A 19,722-nucleotide genomic window follows, 5' to 3' on the forward strand; every position below is an offset into this window, starting at 1 on the left:
GCGCCAGGATTTTGATTGTAGGTGGGCCTCCAGAAAACTGGATGGGCCAGTTAAAATAAGCCAAATAGTCCCCTTCATCTCCGTTTCAGCGCTTTTCTGAGGACAGCGACCACGTAGCCTACCTACGCAACACGTTCTAATGAAAGTGCGTATGATCGTATCTATACCACGAATTGTATTTCTCGTGTCATTTATACGCCAAAAATGTTTTTGGTTTTTTTGCCTGCGCATGACACACAGTTTTCACTCCACTCCAGGCTTTGATCACATCCCCCTCAGTAATGTAAATAGGCTACACTTCATCTTTCCTTAATTTAAGACCTATTCAAACTGAAATTAAGACATTTATTACACTATTTGAGAAACGTAAGCATATTTACGGCCTTAAAATTATGAAAAGTGAATAAAAAAAATTAGGACAGGCGGGAACCCTGCAATTAACAGAAATCCGTCGTAGCGGCGGAGAACTTTAATCCCTGATACAGACAGCCTTTGCGGGCGGCCTAACCTTACTTGCCTTGCTGGTGTGAGGGGGTGGCTACTGGAGGACTTGTTGGGGAAAGGGCGGCCGAGCAGGACGGAGTTTCCTCCTCCTGGTCCAGCTCCTCTGAGCATTTTTTGCTGAATTGAAATGAAAATAAGCTGCTTTGTTTTGTTTTGCGTTTCATATTAGCTACTGTATGTGTCTGTCTCATTGAGCTTGCTTGAAAAGCTTTCGCGCTAAAGTCATTCATTTCATTGGATCGCTTGATGGTGACGATGCAGCCTGTGGGCAGGCTTAAGAGTCCACACGTGGGGTAGAAGCCGCTGATTGGCGCTTTCACTCAAAGCTTTCCTCTGGCTGCTTATTGGATGAACTGGGTCAAAATGGGTGGGCCCGGACCTAAAATGGGTGGGCCCAGGCCCACCCGGGCCCAATGGTAGCGCCGCGGCTGGTTTGATCTCAATAATACGTTCACAGTAAAACAATTAAAAAAAATAAAATAAAGTTTAAAATGGCTTAACTTATTTTTATGTGTTGAGGTAATGTAAAAACATATGTTGTGTCATCATGTAATTTTTACAGTGTTTCAACTATACAGATGTAGGCTACTACGGTTTTACAGCTGATCAGAAAAAAGTCCAAACAATAAACTGGGGTTTGATGACTATTTAAAATAAACTAAATAAGCTCTTATACATGTTTTACAGAGAAATCATTTTATAAAAATGCAGTTTTTATTTTATTACACTATCAGCATTTGATTTTTGAAGGTTCATGTCACACTGAAGAGTAATGACTGCAAAAAAAATCAGCCTTGCCATCACAGGATTAAGTTACATTTTAAAATGTATTAAAAAAGAAAACAGTTATTTTAGATCTTACAAACATTTAACAATACCTTTTACTGTATTTCTGGAGAGAGAAAAAATGCAGCCTTGGTGAGAATGAGACTTTATTTAAAAAAATCCTATTTATTCCAAACATTTGAACGTGAACATTTGTAGTGTATATACAAATATATTTATTGACTTTGGTAGGTATCCTTTACCATCAAATCTATATAAATTAACAAAACAAATGATTTATGATTATGTCAGTTTATCGTTTAGACATTTAGCTCTTTGATCAGTCACATAAATCTTGCAATATCACCAGAGAGGTCATTCTCTGAAAGTCAAATAGCCATTCCATGATGAAGTCTATAGACGCATGGCATGTATGTGCTCTGAGCACACACCGACTGTTTTCTAAAACGGGGACAAACAGATGCGTGTCAGAGCAGGGCCGCCGGTTTCCGTCTGTTTGAAATGCTAAATGCAGGCTGTCTGTCCCCCTTACCCAGCCCTAAAGCCCAGCAATGTCTTTGGACTTACATTCTTTGACTTTGCCCAACTATACCACCTCCCTCCCTCATTTTGTTTCCCATGGACCTGTTTTGCAGCTATTTCACTCCATGTAAAATGAATACTTATATTCTGTGCTATATGGCAGCATCTGTGGCATGTTATTGGTTACCACAGAATATAATTTCAACTCAAACCTCAGTTTGAAAACAAACACTGATGATAGTTAGTTATTCACTTATAAAGGAAGTCTTCAGGGCAAGTGTGCAACGGTTGCCCCATAGACTTCCATTGTAAGTGTATATACACGTTTATAGTTTGTTTTTACAACTAAGGTGCGATTAACAATGATTCTCTGTGTTCATTGACAGAATCACACAAAAGCTTTCTAAAGAACCAAGAATATTCATTTAAATCTCAGCGTTTATTGCAGTGACTGTCTGTGTTAATTATTTTGTTTAGGACTCGGCTAACACAGATTCTCCGAGGGCATCATAAAGGAAGGATTTACCGTGAACCTCTAAGAGGCAATTGATATATCCATCTTTCTATTTGATTTCTGTTTACACAGAGTTTGAAATGCCTTGTGGTGTGCTCAGGATATCATTTATAGTCATAGTGGTCTTACCAATGAAATTAGTTTTCTAGTATTGTCAATCAGAACACAGTTTCTGTCATTAAGTCTTCATAAGAGTTTTTTAAGCTTAGATTTCAACCGCAGTTCAATTGCTTTTTAATTACCCTGAAATGATATCCCAACACAGCCAACAACGGAAGTCCGGCTTCCCAGAGGAAGCTAATATTAAAAATTAAAAAAAAGATTAAAACATGTTTCATCGAAATCCTCTCCAACAAATCCCACGCACTCCCCAGGCACTAAGAGCTCACCCTTTAATAAGGCCGCCATGCAGGCTGTGTGTGCTAAAGGCGGATTATTTGACATTAATATGCACCGGACGATCGTCACCATGGAATCAGAATAGCAGACTTTGTTTGCACATCGATATTAGACTCACCAGATTTAATCAAGAAGGTAAACAATGAATAGAAAAAGGATAGAGAATAAAAAGAGAGACAGGGCGACACAGAGTCATCTGGGTTGAGTGACGGGCAAGTCCTCTTGCATTTGACCGACAGCAACTTTATGCGACGACAAGACTCAATAGAAGCTCTGCAGTTGCTTTATTGCACTGAATGTGCCATCCAAAGCAGTCCTTCTGAATTAAATGCTGGCACAATATTTTATGAACACTTCTCTAATGTTTCCTTATGGCTTTATAAATATTAGTAGTAGTCACAAAAAAACTATTCATAGCCACAGCACCATACACTAGTAATTATGCAAAACTGTCCATGACTCGTATATGTGTAAGGCACAAACTTTGAATACAAATTGGTTCTTTCTTTTGTTCTAATTAACATCTTTTCAAATCTCAGTAGGTCAAAGCAAAATGTCACTCATTCTTTTTACACTATTGGTTATATTAGGGTTGTGGCTGGGGACAATGTTGCTGATGGTCAATATGAATCTGCAAATTTCAACCATTCACCTTTATCTCACCTGGTCTCGCATGAATTGAAGTATTCATGCAAGTCTGGATTCATCTCACTCTCATCTTCTGAATATACTTGATATAAAAACTGACAGAACTATACCATTAACAAAGTAATTCACAGCTTCGGGGTGGCAGACAAAACTAAGATTTATTTTTTAAACGTAGATGATGGCAGAAGAAAAATTAATTTACCCTTTAAAAAGTAATCGATCAATATAGGTTTTTAAAAGAAGATTTGTAAAATGAACACGATGGTTATATGGTAAAATGTACAGAAAATATATATTTTTAAAATATTATTGCAACACTTACTAGAAGTGAGGTGGGGCAGTGAAGATGGTGGACAGATGGCCACAGGGTCGGAGTCTGTCTCTCTCAATCCTTTCTCATTTACATCACCAGCCGTCTGTTCCTCTTACCTGAGCTATTGATCGTCTGCTCTCGACCTCTCAGACCTCAAGACATGGATATAGATGGAAATAGAAAATAGAAAGAGGAGAAAAGGGGAAAGAAAGTCCTAAGATGATTAAGAAAACTAATTGGATGGAAGAAAAACCAGACATGCATGGGAAGAGATTTATAAAGGAGAACATAATCTATGACAAGAGAGACTGAGGTAAATGGGAAAAAGTTTATTTGCAGAGAGGAAGGACATTAACCAATATACAGTGTTCTATTTGGACAATTTAGACACATTTAAAAATATATGAATGAAAAAAGAACAAAAACAAATCAAGCTAAAAAAAAATCGAAGATATAGCACACGCAGACTTTCCAAGCAAAACATATTAGGAAAAAGGGCCTTTACAACACTTTCTGGTTTTCAAAACAATGGAATATGTCTACAGTTTTGATTTGATATTTTGTTATCTACTAAAATGACATTCATATAATTCAAGTGTGGCTTCAATGTGCAAATATACTTTGGGGTTCTTGTAAATACAGATGTCCCAAAGACTTTGTCCAAGAATCTAGAAGCTTTCTGATGGCTGTCGAACTGCCATATCTCACTCTTTTCCATGGCCCTGTCACATTTCTCTCCAGTCCTTCTTGCACTGCGCTCTGTCCATCATAATTAAAGAACACATTACAGTCTCTGGCTGACAAACCCACTGCCATTCAGCTCAAAATGAAAACTAATGAGAGGGCTCCACTGTGTTTGCTGACCCTACCGCATCCCTGAGGAGGGCTGGTCCACCTCTCCGGGTGATGGAAAGCTCCAGATCCTTCTCTCTCTTTGGCTCAGAAAGTGGACACTGAAAGAGGAGGGCGAATTTCGGCCAATGTCACTCAAGCCGCACAGCACTCTTGTGCTGGCACATGTGTCAATGTGTCCGATCAATAAAGAACAATTCTGGCAAGAGCTGCCTCAGCACAAAATGAAAAACACAGCAGAATCATTCGATTGGAAGAAATTGACGGCTCTTTTCAAGATAGGTTCATAATATTCTCTCTCTCTCTCTGTTTCGTTATTGCATTTTCTTTCACCATTTGCTTCATCACTAAAATCAAAAGCTGATATGGCCCTATTGAGATTTTAGTATCTTTGGTTAAATTCAGAAGATCTGATTTTGTTTCAGTTTAATCATTCCAATTCAACCTTTTGCAATCCTCACAGTGCTGGCCTTGAGTAACTAAGTTTACATATTTTGTTGGCTACTTACCTAATAATTAAATACGCATGAAATATTGATTGATTTTAAATTGTTTGAAAAGATTATTTATCAAAATCCGAAGTTATCCATATTTAATAAACCTGGATATTCATACATTCCAGTGCAAGCATGGAGAACAGTTGTGTGTTATCTGCATTTCAGATTGCGCTTGAGTAAAGTGTATTTAGCAGCAGCTGGTAAACCAGAACTGCACCGCTACCCATTACACTTCAGCACTGCAAGCTCATGTGTCCCTCTACAGCCACCGTACTACGGCCCAAACATCCATATGGCCTTGACCTCAGGGAATCCCCTCTGCCAGAGTATTTACAAAGTGTTTGTGTGGGTGAACGAAATTAGACAGCCACACACGCACATGCATACCCGCAAACACCAGCCAACATTTCAATGGGACAGGTGGTGATATAATCAATCCATCCATTTACTCAAGCAACACAAACATACTATCGCTGTTCCAAAACCTAGAGAGCTGCCTCGCTGCCGCACTGTCTACATAAGCAGCTGCCTCATATAGGCATAGGCAGCAACTCCACACACCACACAAATAGCGCTACACACAGAAGATGCATTGCATGATTCAAGCAATTGATTAATAGAGTCTACTTGAATTGGGAAATACAGAAATCTCACAACCTCACATTTAATTGACAAATTTCGATTTATCAACTAAATCTGACCCATAACTGCTGTTTCTCAAATAGAATGATTAAAGCCAATGCACATGTGCAGTCCCAAGCGTACGTCTCAGGTCACTGACTGATTCAATAGAAACACAACTTCTACTAGGAGCTATAGTGATTCAATGACTTTACCAATCGCCCATTGGCGCTTTTATATAGAAGGCGGGACTTATTCCATCAAATTGCTGCACTTTATCCAATTCATGGTTCTCTCCGGAGGTTGCATTTGCCCGTCTCGTGCACCATCGAAGCTGTATCATTTCAGAAAAGCAACCATTACATTCCAAAGTAAGATATTACAGTAATCTTTGCTTCACAAGAAATAAGACAGCCTCGATGACGTTTGTGGCCGACAAATGGGATCTCAGAAAGGTGCAGCTTTTGAAATGAGACAGCACAAGTAATATGAGTGAACAGTTTTAACATACAGTATATTCATAATATGTGGGGGCAGTTTTTCATTATCCAAACCCGTATGTCTTTATTTCTTCTGTACAGTGAATGTCTATGGGATCCATTGCTTTGAATGCCAAAGACCTTCATTCTATGGGCAAAAACAGTTTGTCACAATGTCTTTGTGTTCCACAAAATAAAGTAAGTCATACAAGTTTAGAACAACTTAAAGGATCAGGACAATTGTGGGTGGCCCTGTAAAATTTCTTTTTATACAAAAGGCAAAGCATTAGTTTGTTAGCATGTGTGAATGCATCAGACTGTAAAAAAATAAAAATAATAATTTTTTAATTTGATAAAAGTAATTTCTGACTCTTCCCCTTCCAGAACCCTGGTTCCCTCTATATTTCTTACTAGTATTGCCAAAGAGTGAAAGCCACATAGTGTGGGAGGGACACACTTACACACACCAACTCCGCCACACACACCACCATGCACTGGTGTTGATTATAATAGTGCACCGGGGTTTGCTCTAACACCTCTGCCTACGGAGTCTCTCCCTTGAGTCTGTAAAAATCCTTTCAAACAGAACTCTTAATTAGATGTAACAGAGGTCATCGAGAACCAGAACACAAGGACACACAAATACACACCCACACAAACACTTGCTTCCTTCCTTCCTTCTTCTTCTTTAATAAATAACATAGACATTAGCACTTATCTGAAGTTGAACTTTCTTTCTGATAATGAACTTGGAAAAAAAGTCAGCCTGTCACATTCAATGCTTTTAAAAAGCGCTCACATTTTACACTGTAAAAAAATTTTTTTCATGATTTATTATCACAACTTTTTATCTTTTGTCAAATCAACTTCGATAACTAATGTGTGAAGATAACATACTGATACTAACATATTTTGAGTTTCTGTTTATTAAACCATTCTTCTTCATTGTATTAACTACAATTTTTATTACAACAAACTCAAAATTTTAAGGCAACAAGGTAAATTGCTTTTTTAAGTTAAACCAACATCTTTTTTTACAGTGTACAGCTTTTTGTGAGCGAGATCCAGACAGACAAAAGCTGTACGTATTCATGCCTTTACCATTTTCGAAATTTAATTCACCAGACAGATTATAGAAATCCTCAGCAATTTCCCTAACGCTGTTGTGTGGTACTCGAACAAATCCACACATATTAAATCCATCAGTGTCTCAATCTTTTCCCGGCCCGCTCAGGTGAACGGTAACAGTTGTCATCAATTTGAAGCCAGTCTGAATGTGTGTCAGCGATTACGTGTTTTTATGCATCCCAGAGTCTTATGTGCGCTTATGTGTTGGTGGATATCTGATAACTTCCTGTTTAATGAGGGATATTTAACCATTACAGAGGTTGCAGATTTTAAGCATCAGTGTCAGAAAATGAGATTGGTACTAAATTGTATTCATTGCCTTAGTGTGAACCGTACAGCTGAACGGCTTGTGTTTTTGTTTTTTTTATTACTAGCTGGAGAAAGCTATCCATAACATCCCCATACATCACAATGGCAGTTGCTTGGCTGGCGCAGGACCTTCCATTTTTGAGAAGTTTCTTGCCAAAAAGTTATTTAGTCAGAATAGACGGCTAATTGCAAATGGACTACGATGCCTTTTGGATGCAGCTGGTATATTTACAGCATCTACCAACCATCACGGTCTAACAGAGCCATGCCAACCAGCTAAACCTTGACCGACTGTGTCAGACAGACATTATTTTCTGTTACTGAGCCTCCTTGTTTGTTTTTTCTCTCTCTCTCTCATGTAGGTGCGAGCCAGCGCGATCGCTCAGGATGCTGATCAGAACTATGACTACGCCTCGAACAGTGTGATTCTGCATCTGGACGCTGGTGATGAAGTCTACATCAAACTGGATGGTGGCAAAGCCCACGGGGGCAACAACAACAAATACAGCACCTTCTCTGGCTTCATTCTTTACGCTGACTGAATATATGAGCGTAAGAGAGGAGTGGGAAAGAAAGCGATATAGTGAAAGGAAACAGGAAGTGAATGAAGGAGCATTCATCATCCCAGAGCTTTATTTTATCAGGATCTCTCCATTGCTTCAGCACACATTTTCACAGAAAGAGACTCGATGGAATTAGGTTCAGTAGCTTTTCTTCGAATCACCTTATTGTTCGATAAAAGACAAGGAAATAAAGTGATAAAAGTGACGGTTTTCTCTTTCAGTGTTGAAAGGGCATCTTTGCCTTTCTTGTTTTAAGACTCCAAGAGTGACTGGCAGAGATCTTTAACCTCATCATCATGTGCTTTTCCTCAGTAAAACTTTCTTTACCCACAGATATCTAATGTTAAAAATATCCCCTGGCACCCTGTTGAAAAAAAGCATTTAATAATTGTAAAGCTCATATCCAACTCGATTTCTCCTTACCTCTACATTGGACAATGCACCCCCTGTTGGCTACTGTTGGTTACTGATTTCCATCTGCATTCTATCCATATGTGTCGTACTTCATTGGGGACTGCAGTAGCTGATGAGAATGAATGTTATTCCTTAAAAGCACTTGATACTCAATTTAAACAATTGTTACTCTGCTACCCCCTCTTCCCATGACTCCTTTCCTCCCCTGTCAATTAGCACTCGACCCTAAACTCCCTCCTCTCAGCCACCTTCTGCCCCTCTGCGCTCCTGCGGAAACTGCAGATGACTTTCTCTTTCTTTTGAACATGAGTGACAGTAAATGATGACTTAAAGGATGCTTATATTTTAGTATTAGTTAACTTAAAGTTGAATGAATGGAGAGCCTGTGATTGACACACACAAAAAAAAAAACAGATGGATATTTTTCTGTAGCTAAATTATTATAATTTTTCAACAAAGTAGCGTTTGGCAAATATTAGGTGGTATTTTGCATTATATACAGCAAATCTACAGTAACAATACTTGATTATTTCCCTTTTGCTTGAGTTGTCATTATAACCTGAACATTACAGTGAAATACAGAAGTCAGACGTGTTTGTTAAAAAAAGTTTTGATTTTCAGGAGGGGTGAGGGATGCATTTCTGGGGAGAGTTGAGGGCTTCACTTATCACTCAATCATTCCTGCTAACAAATGCAACAACTCTCAGTGAGAACATTTACAAGATTTTTTATTTATTTTATCCTGATGGGACGAATGAATTGGTTTGTTTGTAAGCGTGCATTTGTGAGTGTGAGTGGTGTGTGTGTGTGTGTGTATCAGTACCAACACCAGAGCATGAACTACATTTTGTCTTTGCCACATTATTGGTTTGAGAAATGTTCTATGCTTTAGCAGGTCAAAGATGTGATATAGAGCCAATGAGATTGCATCAGACACGTTTAGCTAAGCCTCTACAGAGAAGATATAAAAGAAACAATAAAGCTGTAAAATAAATAAATCTATGCTATGTTTGTCAGTCCTACTCTATCTTTTGGAAATGTTGAATAAATTTAAATAACAAATGGAATATTTGAAGTCATTTGTGGTGTAATATTATTTTTATTTTTTTTCAATGCAAGAAAACAGTTTTTGCTAATTTGCATAACTCTTCCAATTTTTCTAATATTTCACATTATGGGCCATTTAATACATGCTCTAGTCATTTGAAATTACATCAGAATAAATAGGAAAGCAACAAAGATTCAGATTTATGCCTCTGCTTCTTTTCCGTCCACAGATTCCTCCCTCCCATCCCTCTATTTTTATCTCGTATACCTGTCATCTGGCTTGACTCACAAGAACACACGGAAAAAAACAGCTGCAGACTTACAAAAGCTTTCATTAAGTGTGCCTCATTGCTTGATTCATTCGTTGTCACCTCGGTTGCATTCGGACACTCTCTTCCAGGACACACTCAAACAGGCAGGGCCGGTGTTTTGAGAAGTCACTGCCACTGAAACAGAGAGAGAGAAATGTTGGCAGGTATTTGCAAAATACATCAAATTAACTGACATTCTGAGAGGGATTTAAATTAACACACTGTTCTGCTCATAAGTTGACAGCATGCAAGATTTTTATCTTTTTATATATATATATATATATATATATATATATATATATATATATAAGGCATAAAAAAATGGCAGTATATTTTTTTATATTTCACAAGAGAACTGAATTTAAATATATCACCTCGTACAACATTTTATTTGCATTAATTCTTGTTTTGTCCTGATCGGTGACATATCCAAATACTGCAAAGTTTTTGGTTACTCAGAATGTTTTGCACATTAGAATTTTGTTTTGCTTTTACATTTTGGTTATATGATACTGAGATCCAAGACAACACAATATTGAGAAGGCTACGGAGAGGAATATGAAATTTTAATTTGTGTACATTACAATTCATAAATAATTTTATACCATTTAATTTAATAAATTATTTAATTTATTACAAAAAAAAGACATTTGAAAAATTCTAAACATCAAATTCTGCAAGGGGTATGTAAATATATAAGCACACTTGTGCATCATTAAATATTTTCATATGATGTGAACTGAGATCGTAACCCCATAAAACCCTATAAGGTTTGTTTCTGCAAATGTTATTTTTTAGGTGATTTCTATACAACTGACATTGTTGTCTTTTATCTTTTTTTCTATTTTCTCTGCTCTGGTCCTCTAGTGTGCTGAGAGTCTTTTCTCTTTCTGAACTCTACTGAACATCAGCACAGATGCCTGACAATACCATGGGTCAGAATATGCTTTTATTTTCAATCCATCTCTCTCTCTTTAAATTAAATGGTGCTATTCACACACACCATGTACTTGGGCATCTCTAGGGAGCCACTGGAAAACAAGATAAAACAACAGCATCAGATATCCTGTGCTGCTCTCTTCCTTCATGAGCTCTAACCTTCCAGAGCTTCGACAACTCCAGACTATTGTCCTGGGATCTGTCCTGCTCCAAAATGCCATCAAAGAGCTTCTGAGTTTGGTCTGATCACAGAGCAGTTTAAAGACTGTCAGACAGACAGCATTCCAGCTCAGAGGAATTCAGAACACCTGTCTGACAGGAACTGAAGGATTCACCGTTTTTCAGGTCTATCGCTATCCAGGAAGTGCTGCTGCATCAGGTGACTTTTAATTTTACACAATACTCTAATAATACACAATAACAAGTACAACAAATTTTGTTCTTGTTCTTATTATTTTAAAATTATATATAAACATAATATAATTTTTTTATTTTCTTTACAGACTATTTCTGTCATAAGCCCTAACCGTAAGCATATTCATGAGTGGACATACTGTACAGTGCCGGTCAGCATTGTTTATCCTTTTGATATTTTATTTTTTAAAAATTAAAAAATCTAACCTTTTATTGAAGTAAAAGAATTGAAAGTGGGGGGAAAATCACAAAATAAATGTTTTTCTCCAAAACACATTGGGAACAATTATTTGCCCCCTTTTATTAAATACTTTTTGCAACCTCCTTTTCCCAAGATAACAGCTCTAAGTTTTCTCCTATTATGCCTGTTTCACGAGTTTACATGTTAATGAAATCTGATGTAATATTATAATGCGTATTTGGCTTGCTGTCCGGGGGAGGGCTCCGAGCTCAGAAATCGGCCCGACCCCAGAGTACTCCCCCCATAACTTTAGAGATCATAGGTATCTATGAACGGACCCAGCCGAATGTGGGGTGAAGGTGGGATGCTGAGAAATTAGTCATGAGACAGGAGGTAAGGAAAGGCTTTATTTATACTGGCTCCTTCTTGTGCTGATTGGATGATTACCTGAACATGCTCCTCCCGAACTTTGTTACATAAAACTTCATTTGGAGAACACCTGTCAAGATACCAGAGACCATTCCTCCATTCAGAATCTCTCCAGATCCTTCAGATTCCCAGATCCATGTTGGCGCTTCTTCTCTTCAGTTCAGCCCACTCATTTTCTATAGGGTTCAGGTCTGGGGACTGGGATGGCCATTGCAGATGCTTGGTTTTGTGCGGTGACCAATTTTTGTTTTGATTTTGATGTCTGTTTTTGGATCACTGTCCTATTGGAAGATCCAAACATGGCCCGTTATAAGATTTCTAGCACAGGCTGCCAGGTTTTGATTTTTTATCTGTTGGTATTTGATCCAATCCATGATGCCATGTATCTGAACAAGATGTCCCAATACATTAAAATTTGCATTAAAGATACAGCAGAGTATTTCATTTTACACATGGGGTACTTTTTTATCCCTGTGTGCACCAAACCCATATTAAGCGTTCGCTGCCAAAAAGCTCCTTTTTTGTTGTTTGAAGGATGGAGGTGAATGTTGGCGTCAGCATCTGCGAACTCAGACATGTGCAAGTACCGATCTTTTATACTACGAGTATTAGAACACGATTGGTTAGATGAGAAGGTCATAAGTGACGTAATAATTGGTGAACATCTGTTCTGGTGTTTTTCAGAGTCAGTAGAAAGGTCTCTATAGTGTCCTAAATTATTATATACGGTTTCCCGGGCAGGGTTTTGGAGTAGGCCTTAATATAAAGTTAATAGTGGCTAACTATTTTGGCTAACCCTAACCCTTTCTGAAACACAGATTACGTACAGATTTACTAACACCTGGATTATGGAGTCCTGAACTAAAATAGACAAGATCAATTTAAAACATGAATTTACAAATAACAAGGTCACATGAGACAGCCATCTTCTAACCGTATACATACTGGGAACTATATTGTCAGAAGGCGAAGCACTGCTACTTGGGCGGAGTGATTGTACAGATCCGTTATCTCAGATCAGTGTAGCCTGCTCCCAATTTTACACATTTATTTTATGTCATTATGTCAGTATCAGTATTTGCTTTCTACCATGCACAAATAAAAATGTCACTGAACTTTTGCTGTGCAAATGTAACAATGAGCACTCAAACACACCAAACCAACAATTACAAAAAACACATGCAAAAACTGATTTTGCACAGGCACGTTGCACTAGTTAATATAAACGGCAAAAGATCCACTTCATCTTCATGCAAAGCAGTTTGTGTTAATGGTTATTGACTGTTAACACAACAGCTCATGGGACAGACGTATTAACAGATAAATTAATGCAAGGACTACTTAACCGTTTCTTATCATGTTTGGTCTCCGTCTGTTCCATCTATCTGATGCCTTCAATATTTTAAAAGAGGTATGGTAGAAATAATGCATGGTAAAACATTAAAAACACAGTTCCACTGTACTTAATGCAATGCAAATGAGTTCCACACTAGGGTGGGCAACACCGTGGCTACTTCAGACACCAGTGGCCAATATCACTCCAGAAACGGAAAGGCACCATATTTGAATCTCCACCTCATCAGAAAGGCATAGATATGTCTCCTTGGTGTTAGACACACCCTTGTTCTGCATTTGCATTCTGCATCCAGTGGAAGACGTTTCTACTGCTGGACTCATCAACCAACTGTGTGAAACGTAAATATAAACTTACCATACCTCTTTTAAGAGACCTTGGCATTAGTTTATAAGATGTTCTTCTAACTTGTTTAAGTCAAGTGATCTTCATTTATATAGCGCCTTTAACAATGTAGATTGTTTCAAAGCTGCTTTACAGAGATAAATGTATAGTTTAAGGTAACAGATTGTTTTGGCTTTATAGCGGTTCTTGAATAATGTTATTTTCCAGCTAAAGTTAGTTTCGATTGATTCACTTCCGTCGAAAGGATAATTTGTTATTAAATTAGGGGCCGCTAATTTTATTTTATCACTACGGGGTAGATACGCGAATTTTCCACAATGCTTTATCTGTAGAGTGGTAAAGGGATCCTCCATAGGTAGAGGCTAGTTGGTACTTCAGCACTGCGTAGTTAACAGTTACCTGCAGGTCAGCTTGTTACAAATAATAGATATATTATTTGTTTTAATGATAAATAAGTATTTATTTTTCACCAATTTGCCAGAGCCAATATGTGGTTTTCCAGAAGATAGATTCCCATACATTTCTCTTTCATCGCTACATTCAGTTCAACAGCATTGCATTTATCCATTCTGTGTTGTATTGCACAAGGGGAGGGGTCATCTTATACACTCATAACTACACCTTAAGTGACACGTGATCAAAAATCACTACGTCGTCTGTGTCAAAATCATTACAGCCGCGAACCAATCCTGATGCTGAACAACATCACAGGATGTGTTTCTGCGTGAGCATTTTGAAAGGAAGCTAGTACAGGGCCCAATTCAAAACTCATAGATCTAAGATTGGTCTCAACCACCTTCTTTCTTTGGTAAGCAAGAATCGTTCTTATCGTTCTGGGCAGCCCTAGCCACGCATCCAGACTCCATACAGGTGGCATCAACGGAATGATATCTGGTGTACCCCTGGGGAATTCGCGGCGAGGGGGAGCAAAGCGAAGCCAGGGTGGGAGGCTCTGGTGACAACCGATGAGGCTGGGCGTCGTCAACACTCGTCACACCTATCTGCTGTGTGCAGACAGATTTCAGAAGAACGCAGGGAGGTACTGGTGCGAGGTTCTGGTGCGAGTGTTTGATGTCTGGCCGTCGAGAAGATAAGGGCCATGAGCATCATGTGTGACCAAGTGAAAGAGGAATTTGAAAGAGGACCATGTAAAATGCACTACCACCTCTGTCTGCAGCCTCTCCGTCCCTGGGTTGAACCCTGCTTGTCAGGGTTCTTTATATCCTGTCGACAAGCGGGCGGTGCCTCTGGGGTCTGGCTGTTGGTCCAGGCTGTTGCAGGGCCGGTACAGCCTTCGCCGGTCGACCTCGAGCAGGCGGAGCTTGGGCTCTCTCGGGGGTTTAGAGGAAGACCCGTATCGAGGCAAGTTGTGCTTGATTGCCTCCGTCTACATCTTCAATACGGAGAACTGCTGCGAGTCCTCGACAGTGTCGCTGAACAGGCCACCTTGGGAGATGGGGGCATCGAGAATTTCTCTGCAAGGTTGAGCCAAATGTGGCATTCCTGGACCATCGCCCGACCCAGGGCCTGTGCCATCACCTTCATAGCCCGAGGGGGCATAGTTGGTTGCCGAACGCAGTTCCTGGATTACCTACGGGTCAAGACTGCCCTTGTATATAAATATGATGTATATAATATCTTCTTCTTTTTTTTTTGATGATGTTATATAACATTGGTCTCAATGACTCAATCTTGGTCTCAAGACTCTCTCCAGTACAAATCTTCAGGCATCCTTTCATATGAACAGATGGAGGTTTATCTCTGGGAGATAAGCTAAGGGCTGATGAGGCAGACAAAAGGGGAAATGATAATTGCGTGTGCACAAGTGTGATAGGAAAGGTGTTGTTGTGTCTCTCTGTGTGTATGTTTTGCTTAAAGGCCACTGCATCACTGAGGGAGACTCGTAGAGCCATCTGCCCAATTAGGCAATGTACCCACCGCAACACACTTCTTCAATTACCACACTGATCTAAGACAACACACACACATCTGCACAAGACCAACAGGAACCACATCCACTAATATATTTGTGTGAATGCCAGCTAGACACACATACACACAATTCATGCCAAACTCTGAGAGCTGGTGACTTTCTACAGAGTTTTTGACTCAAAGGTCAAAGCCACACAAGTCAAAGGCTCCTAACGTTGAGAAGTCAATGGTTTCCATGATGGTGGGTGAAGTTTGGTCATTAATTTCTGCCAGCTGAAAAGGCCACAGTGCCCTGGCATCTTGGTTAGTTAAAGATCTACTAAATCATTCTTAATAAATGTGTGTGTGTACTCTGCTAAAAAGCCTGAATACTTTAAGCAAATTAGACAATGCTCCTCATATTAAACACTTTTAACATTATCAAGAAATGTGCACCTTGAAAGTTCAGTGTATTTATATACTAAAGTAACTTTCCAACTGCTTGCGTGATCTAATATTAATGCAATATTTGTGTAATATTAAGAATCTGTATTTATAGATCTTGGATATTAACTGACATTTCAAGAGAGATAATCTTATGACAATAAACAGTTGATCAGTTAAGACTTGCATTACATTGCTATTAAATATTCCCATCCCAGCAATGTCCCATAAAAAGTCTCTTATGTTCATCAAAACTGCATGTATTTGATAACGACAGTAATATTGTTAAATACTTGGACAATTTAATTTATTATAAATATTATTTACAATTTACCAACTGTTTTGTATTGTAATATATCCTAAAAATGTGACCCTGGATCACAAAACCAGTCACATGTCGCACGGGTTTATTTGTGGCAATAGCCAACAATACATGGGTCAAAATTATCGATTTTTCTTTTATGCCAAAAATCATGGATATTAAGTAAAGATCATGTTCTATGAAGATATTTAGTAAATTTCCTATCGTAAATATATAAAACATTTATTGTTGTGAGTGAACGCAGCACAACCGCGAACATAAATGTAGAACTTTAAAGGCGATTTTTGCACCCTCAGATTCCAGATTTTCAAATAGTTATATCTCGGCCAAATATTGTCCTATCATAACAAACCATACATCAATGGAACGCTTATTTATCCAGCTTTCGGGTGGTGTATAAATCTCAATTGACCCATGTGACCAGGTTTTGTGGTCCAGGGTCACAAATGTCATTTATTCCTGTTATTGTAAATCAGAATTTTCAGCATCATTACTCCAGTCTTCAGTGTAACATTATTTTTCAGAAATCATGCTAATATGATGATTTGCTGCTCAACAAACATTGATTATTATCAATGTTGAAACAGGTGAGCAGCTTAAAGTTTTGATAGAAACCGTGCTACATCTTTTTCAGGATTTTTCATAAATAGAAAGAATTTATCTGAAATAGAAATATTTTGTAACAATGTACACATACTGTCACTTTTTATCAATATAATGTTGGCCTATCCTTGATAAATAAAAGTATCAATTTATTTACTTATTTATAATTGATCTTACCGACCCCAAACTTTTTAATGGTAGTGTAAGTATATATATAATATATTAACATACAGTAATACATGTACATACAGCACACACACACATACAGTGGGGAGAACAATTATTTGATACAGGTTTGATGTAGAAGTCTGAAATTTTTATCACTCTTCAACTAATTTTTAAATTATTAATTTGCATTTTATTGCATGACAAGTATTTGATACACCAGAAAAGCAGAACTTAATATTTGGTACAGAAACCTTTGTTTTTTTTTTTGCAATTACAAAGATCATACGTTTCCTGTAGTTCTTGAACCAGGTTTTCACACACTGCAGAAGGGATTTTGGCCCACTCCTCCATACAGACCATCTCCAGATCCTTCAGGTTTTGGGGCTGTCGCTTGGCAATACGGACTTTCAGCTCCCTCCAAAGATTTTCTATTGGGTTCAGGTCTGGAGATTGGCTAGGCCACTCCAGGACCTTGAAATGCTTCTTACGGAGCCACTCCTTAGTTGCCCTGGCTGTTTGTTTCGGGTCGTTGTCATGCTGGAAGACCCAGCCATGACCCATCTTCAATGCTCTTACTGAGGGAAGGAGGTTGTTGGCCAAGATCTCGCGATACATGGGCCCATCCATCCTACCCTCAATACGGTGCAGTCGTCCTGTCCCCTTTGCAGAAAAGCATCCCCAAATAATGATGTTTCCACCTCCATGCTTCACGGTTGGGATGGTGTTCTTGGGGTTGTACTCATCCTTCTTTTTCCTGCAAACACGGCGAGTGGAGTTTAGACCAAAAATATCTATTTTTGTCTCATCAGACCACATGCCTTTCTCCCATTCCTTCTCTGGATCATCCAGATGGTCATTGGCAAACTTCAGACGGGCCTGGAAATGAGCTGGCTTGAGCTGGGGGACCTTGCGTGCGCTGCAGGATTTTAATCCATGACGGCGTAGTGTGTTACTAATGGTTTTCTTTGAGACTGTGGTCCCAGCTCTCTTCAGGTCATTGACCAGGTCCTGTCGTGTAGTTCTGGGCTGATCCCTCACCTTCCTCATGATCATTGATGCCCCACAAGGTGAGATCTTGCATGGTGCCTCAGACCGTGGGAGATTGACCGTCATCTTGAACTTCTTTCATTTTCTAATAATTGCGCCAACAGTTGTTGCCTTCTCACCAAGCTGCTTGCCTATTGTCCTGTAGCCCATCCCAGCCTTGTGAAGGTCTACAACTTTATCCCTGATGTCCTTACACAGCTCTCTGGTCTTGGCCATTGTGGAGAGGTTGGAGTCTGTTTGATTGAGTGTGTGGACAGGTGTCTTTTATACAGGTAACAAGTTCAAACAGGTGCAGTTAATACAGGTAATGAGAGGAGAACAGGAGGGCTTCTTAAAGAAAAACTAACAGGCCTATGAGAGCTGGAATTCGTACTGGTTGGTAGGTGATAAAATACTTATGTCATACAATAAAATGCAAATGAATCATTTAAAAATCATACAATGTGATTTTCTGGATTTTTGTTTTAGATTCCGTCTCTCACAGTTGAAGTGTACCTATGATAAAAATACATAGACCTACAGACCTCTACATGCTTTGTAAGTAGGAAAACCTGCAAAATCTGCAGTGTATCAAATACTTGTTCTCCTCACTGTATATACACAGGGTTCCCATACCTTGGTTAACTTCAAATTCAAGGACCTTTCAAGGACTTTCCAGGTCCAATACCCTCAAATTAAAGGACAAGTGAGAGCAAGGTTACATCGTTTCAGTGGTTTCAGCCTATTTTTGCAATGTTTCATGGTGTGTCTGTGAAATGTTGAGGTACCATCGTAGTAGTTTCATGCATCGGCATGGCAAAATACAACACAAAGTAACTCACGCGGCAAACACTTAACGTAACGCGTAAATGCGAGTAACTAACGTAAATCAAGCAAGCTAGTATGCATAGGCCACGAAGTGTTGGCACATAACATACATATTAGCGAGCCGAAGGGAATAATAAGGAATTTTTCCCAGAAATCTTCTTGCACAAAATAAAGTCAAGCACTTTCAAGGACCTGTATCTATTGATGTTTATTTTCAAAAACTGTCCAGGGCCTTGACATTTTTTTTTTCCAGATTCACAAACTTTCAAGGATTTCAAGGACCTGTGGGAACCCTGAATACATAATACATCTAATATATGTAAGCAGAGTGTTATCTTTGATTACACTGCAGGTTTTTCTGAATTATTTTGTCAAGTGAAGTAAGCATTTAAAGATGAGCCCTGTTGAGTGTGTAGGAAGCAGTGAACAATCTAGACTGGAACACAGCTTGGGTGATGGATACTCTTACAATGTACTCCATGGAAAACCTGAATGAAAGAGAGAGAGAGAGAGAGAGATATACGAGAGATATGTATGAGAGAGACATACATCCCCTCCACACACCCTCTTGAACCCAATGTGATTATGGCACATCCCTCTACAAACACAAATACTGATAACCACACAGAGCAGGAGTGTTTGCCTCTGGCTTCCTGACAGACGGGTCATCACAAATGCATTCGTCTGTATTTTTGGCCGCCACCAAACACGACATCACGGTTCTCGGTAGTACTGCACAAACATGCTTCTGGCTACTAGGAGAGAGACAGGAGAGCAATCCAGGGGGACTTTATAACATTGTTCTTTATTAATAGTCAGATGCGTTGATTATGTGTTTTTCATAGCAGATG

At 38.9% G+C, this 19,722-nt stretch overlaps 1 protein-coding gene and 1 long non-coding RNA gene across 3 annotated transcripts in view; one reads left to right on the top strand and one right to left on the bottom strand.

Moving 5' to 3' along the window:
- c1ql1l2 (complement component 1, q subcomponent-like 1-like 2) overlaps positions 1-9,614 on the top strand; it is a 28,748-nt gene extending 19,134 nt beyond the window's left edge. Inside the window, exon 2 of the mRNA XM_079606571.1 lies at positions 7,935-9,614. Coding sequence (XP_079462697.1) covers positions 7,935-8,114 — 180 coding nt within the window. The 3' untranslated portion in view covers positions 8,115-9,614. The remainder of the gene's footprint in view (positions 1-7,934) is intronic.
- A 45-nt stretch (positions 9,615-9,659) lies between these two features.
- LOC306995212 overlaps positions 9,660-19,722 on the bottom strand; it is a 112,623-nt gene continuing 102,560 nt past the window's right edge. The window contains exon 4 of one of the 2 annotated variants that reach the window (XR_013796820.1): positions 9,660-10,042. This is a non-coding gene — a long non-coding RNA (uncharacterized lncRNA). The remainder of the gene's footprint in view (positions 10,043-19,722) is intronic. The other variant, XR_013796821.1, reaches the window with a different exon arrangement.

The sequence above is a fragment of the Phoxinus phoxinus genome, assembly GCF_949152265.1.
Source record: "Phoxinus phoxinus genome assembly, chromosome: 1".
Taxonomy (NCBI): domain Eukaryota; kingdom Metazoa; phylum Chordata; class Actinopteri; order Cypriniformes; family Leuciscidae; genus Phoxinus; species Phoxinus phoxinus.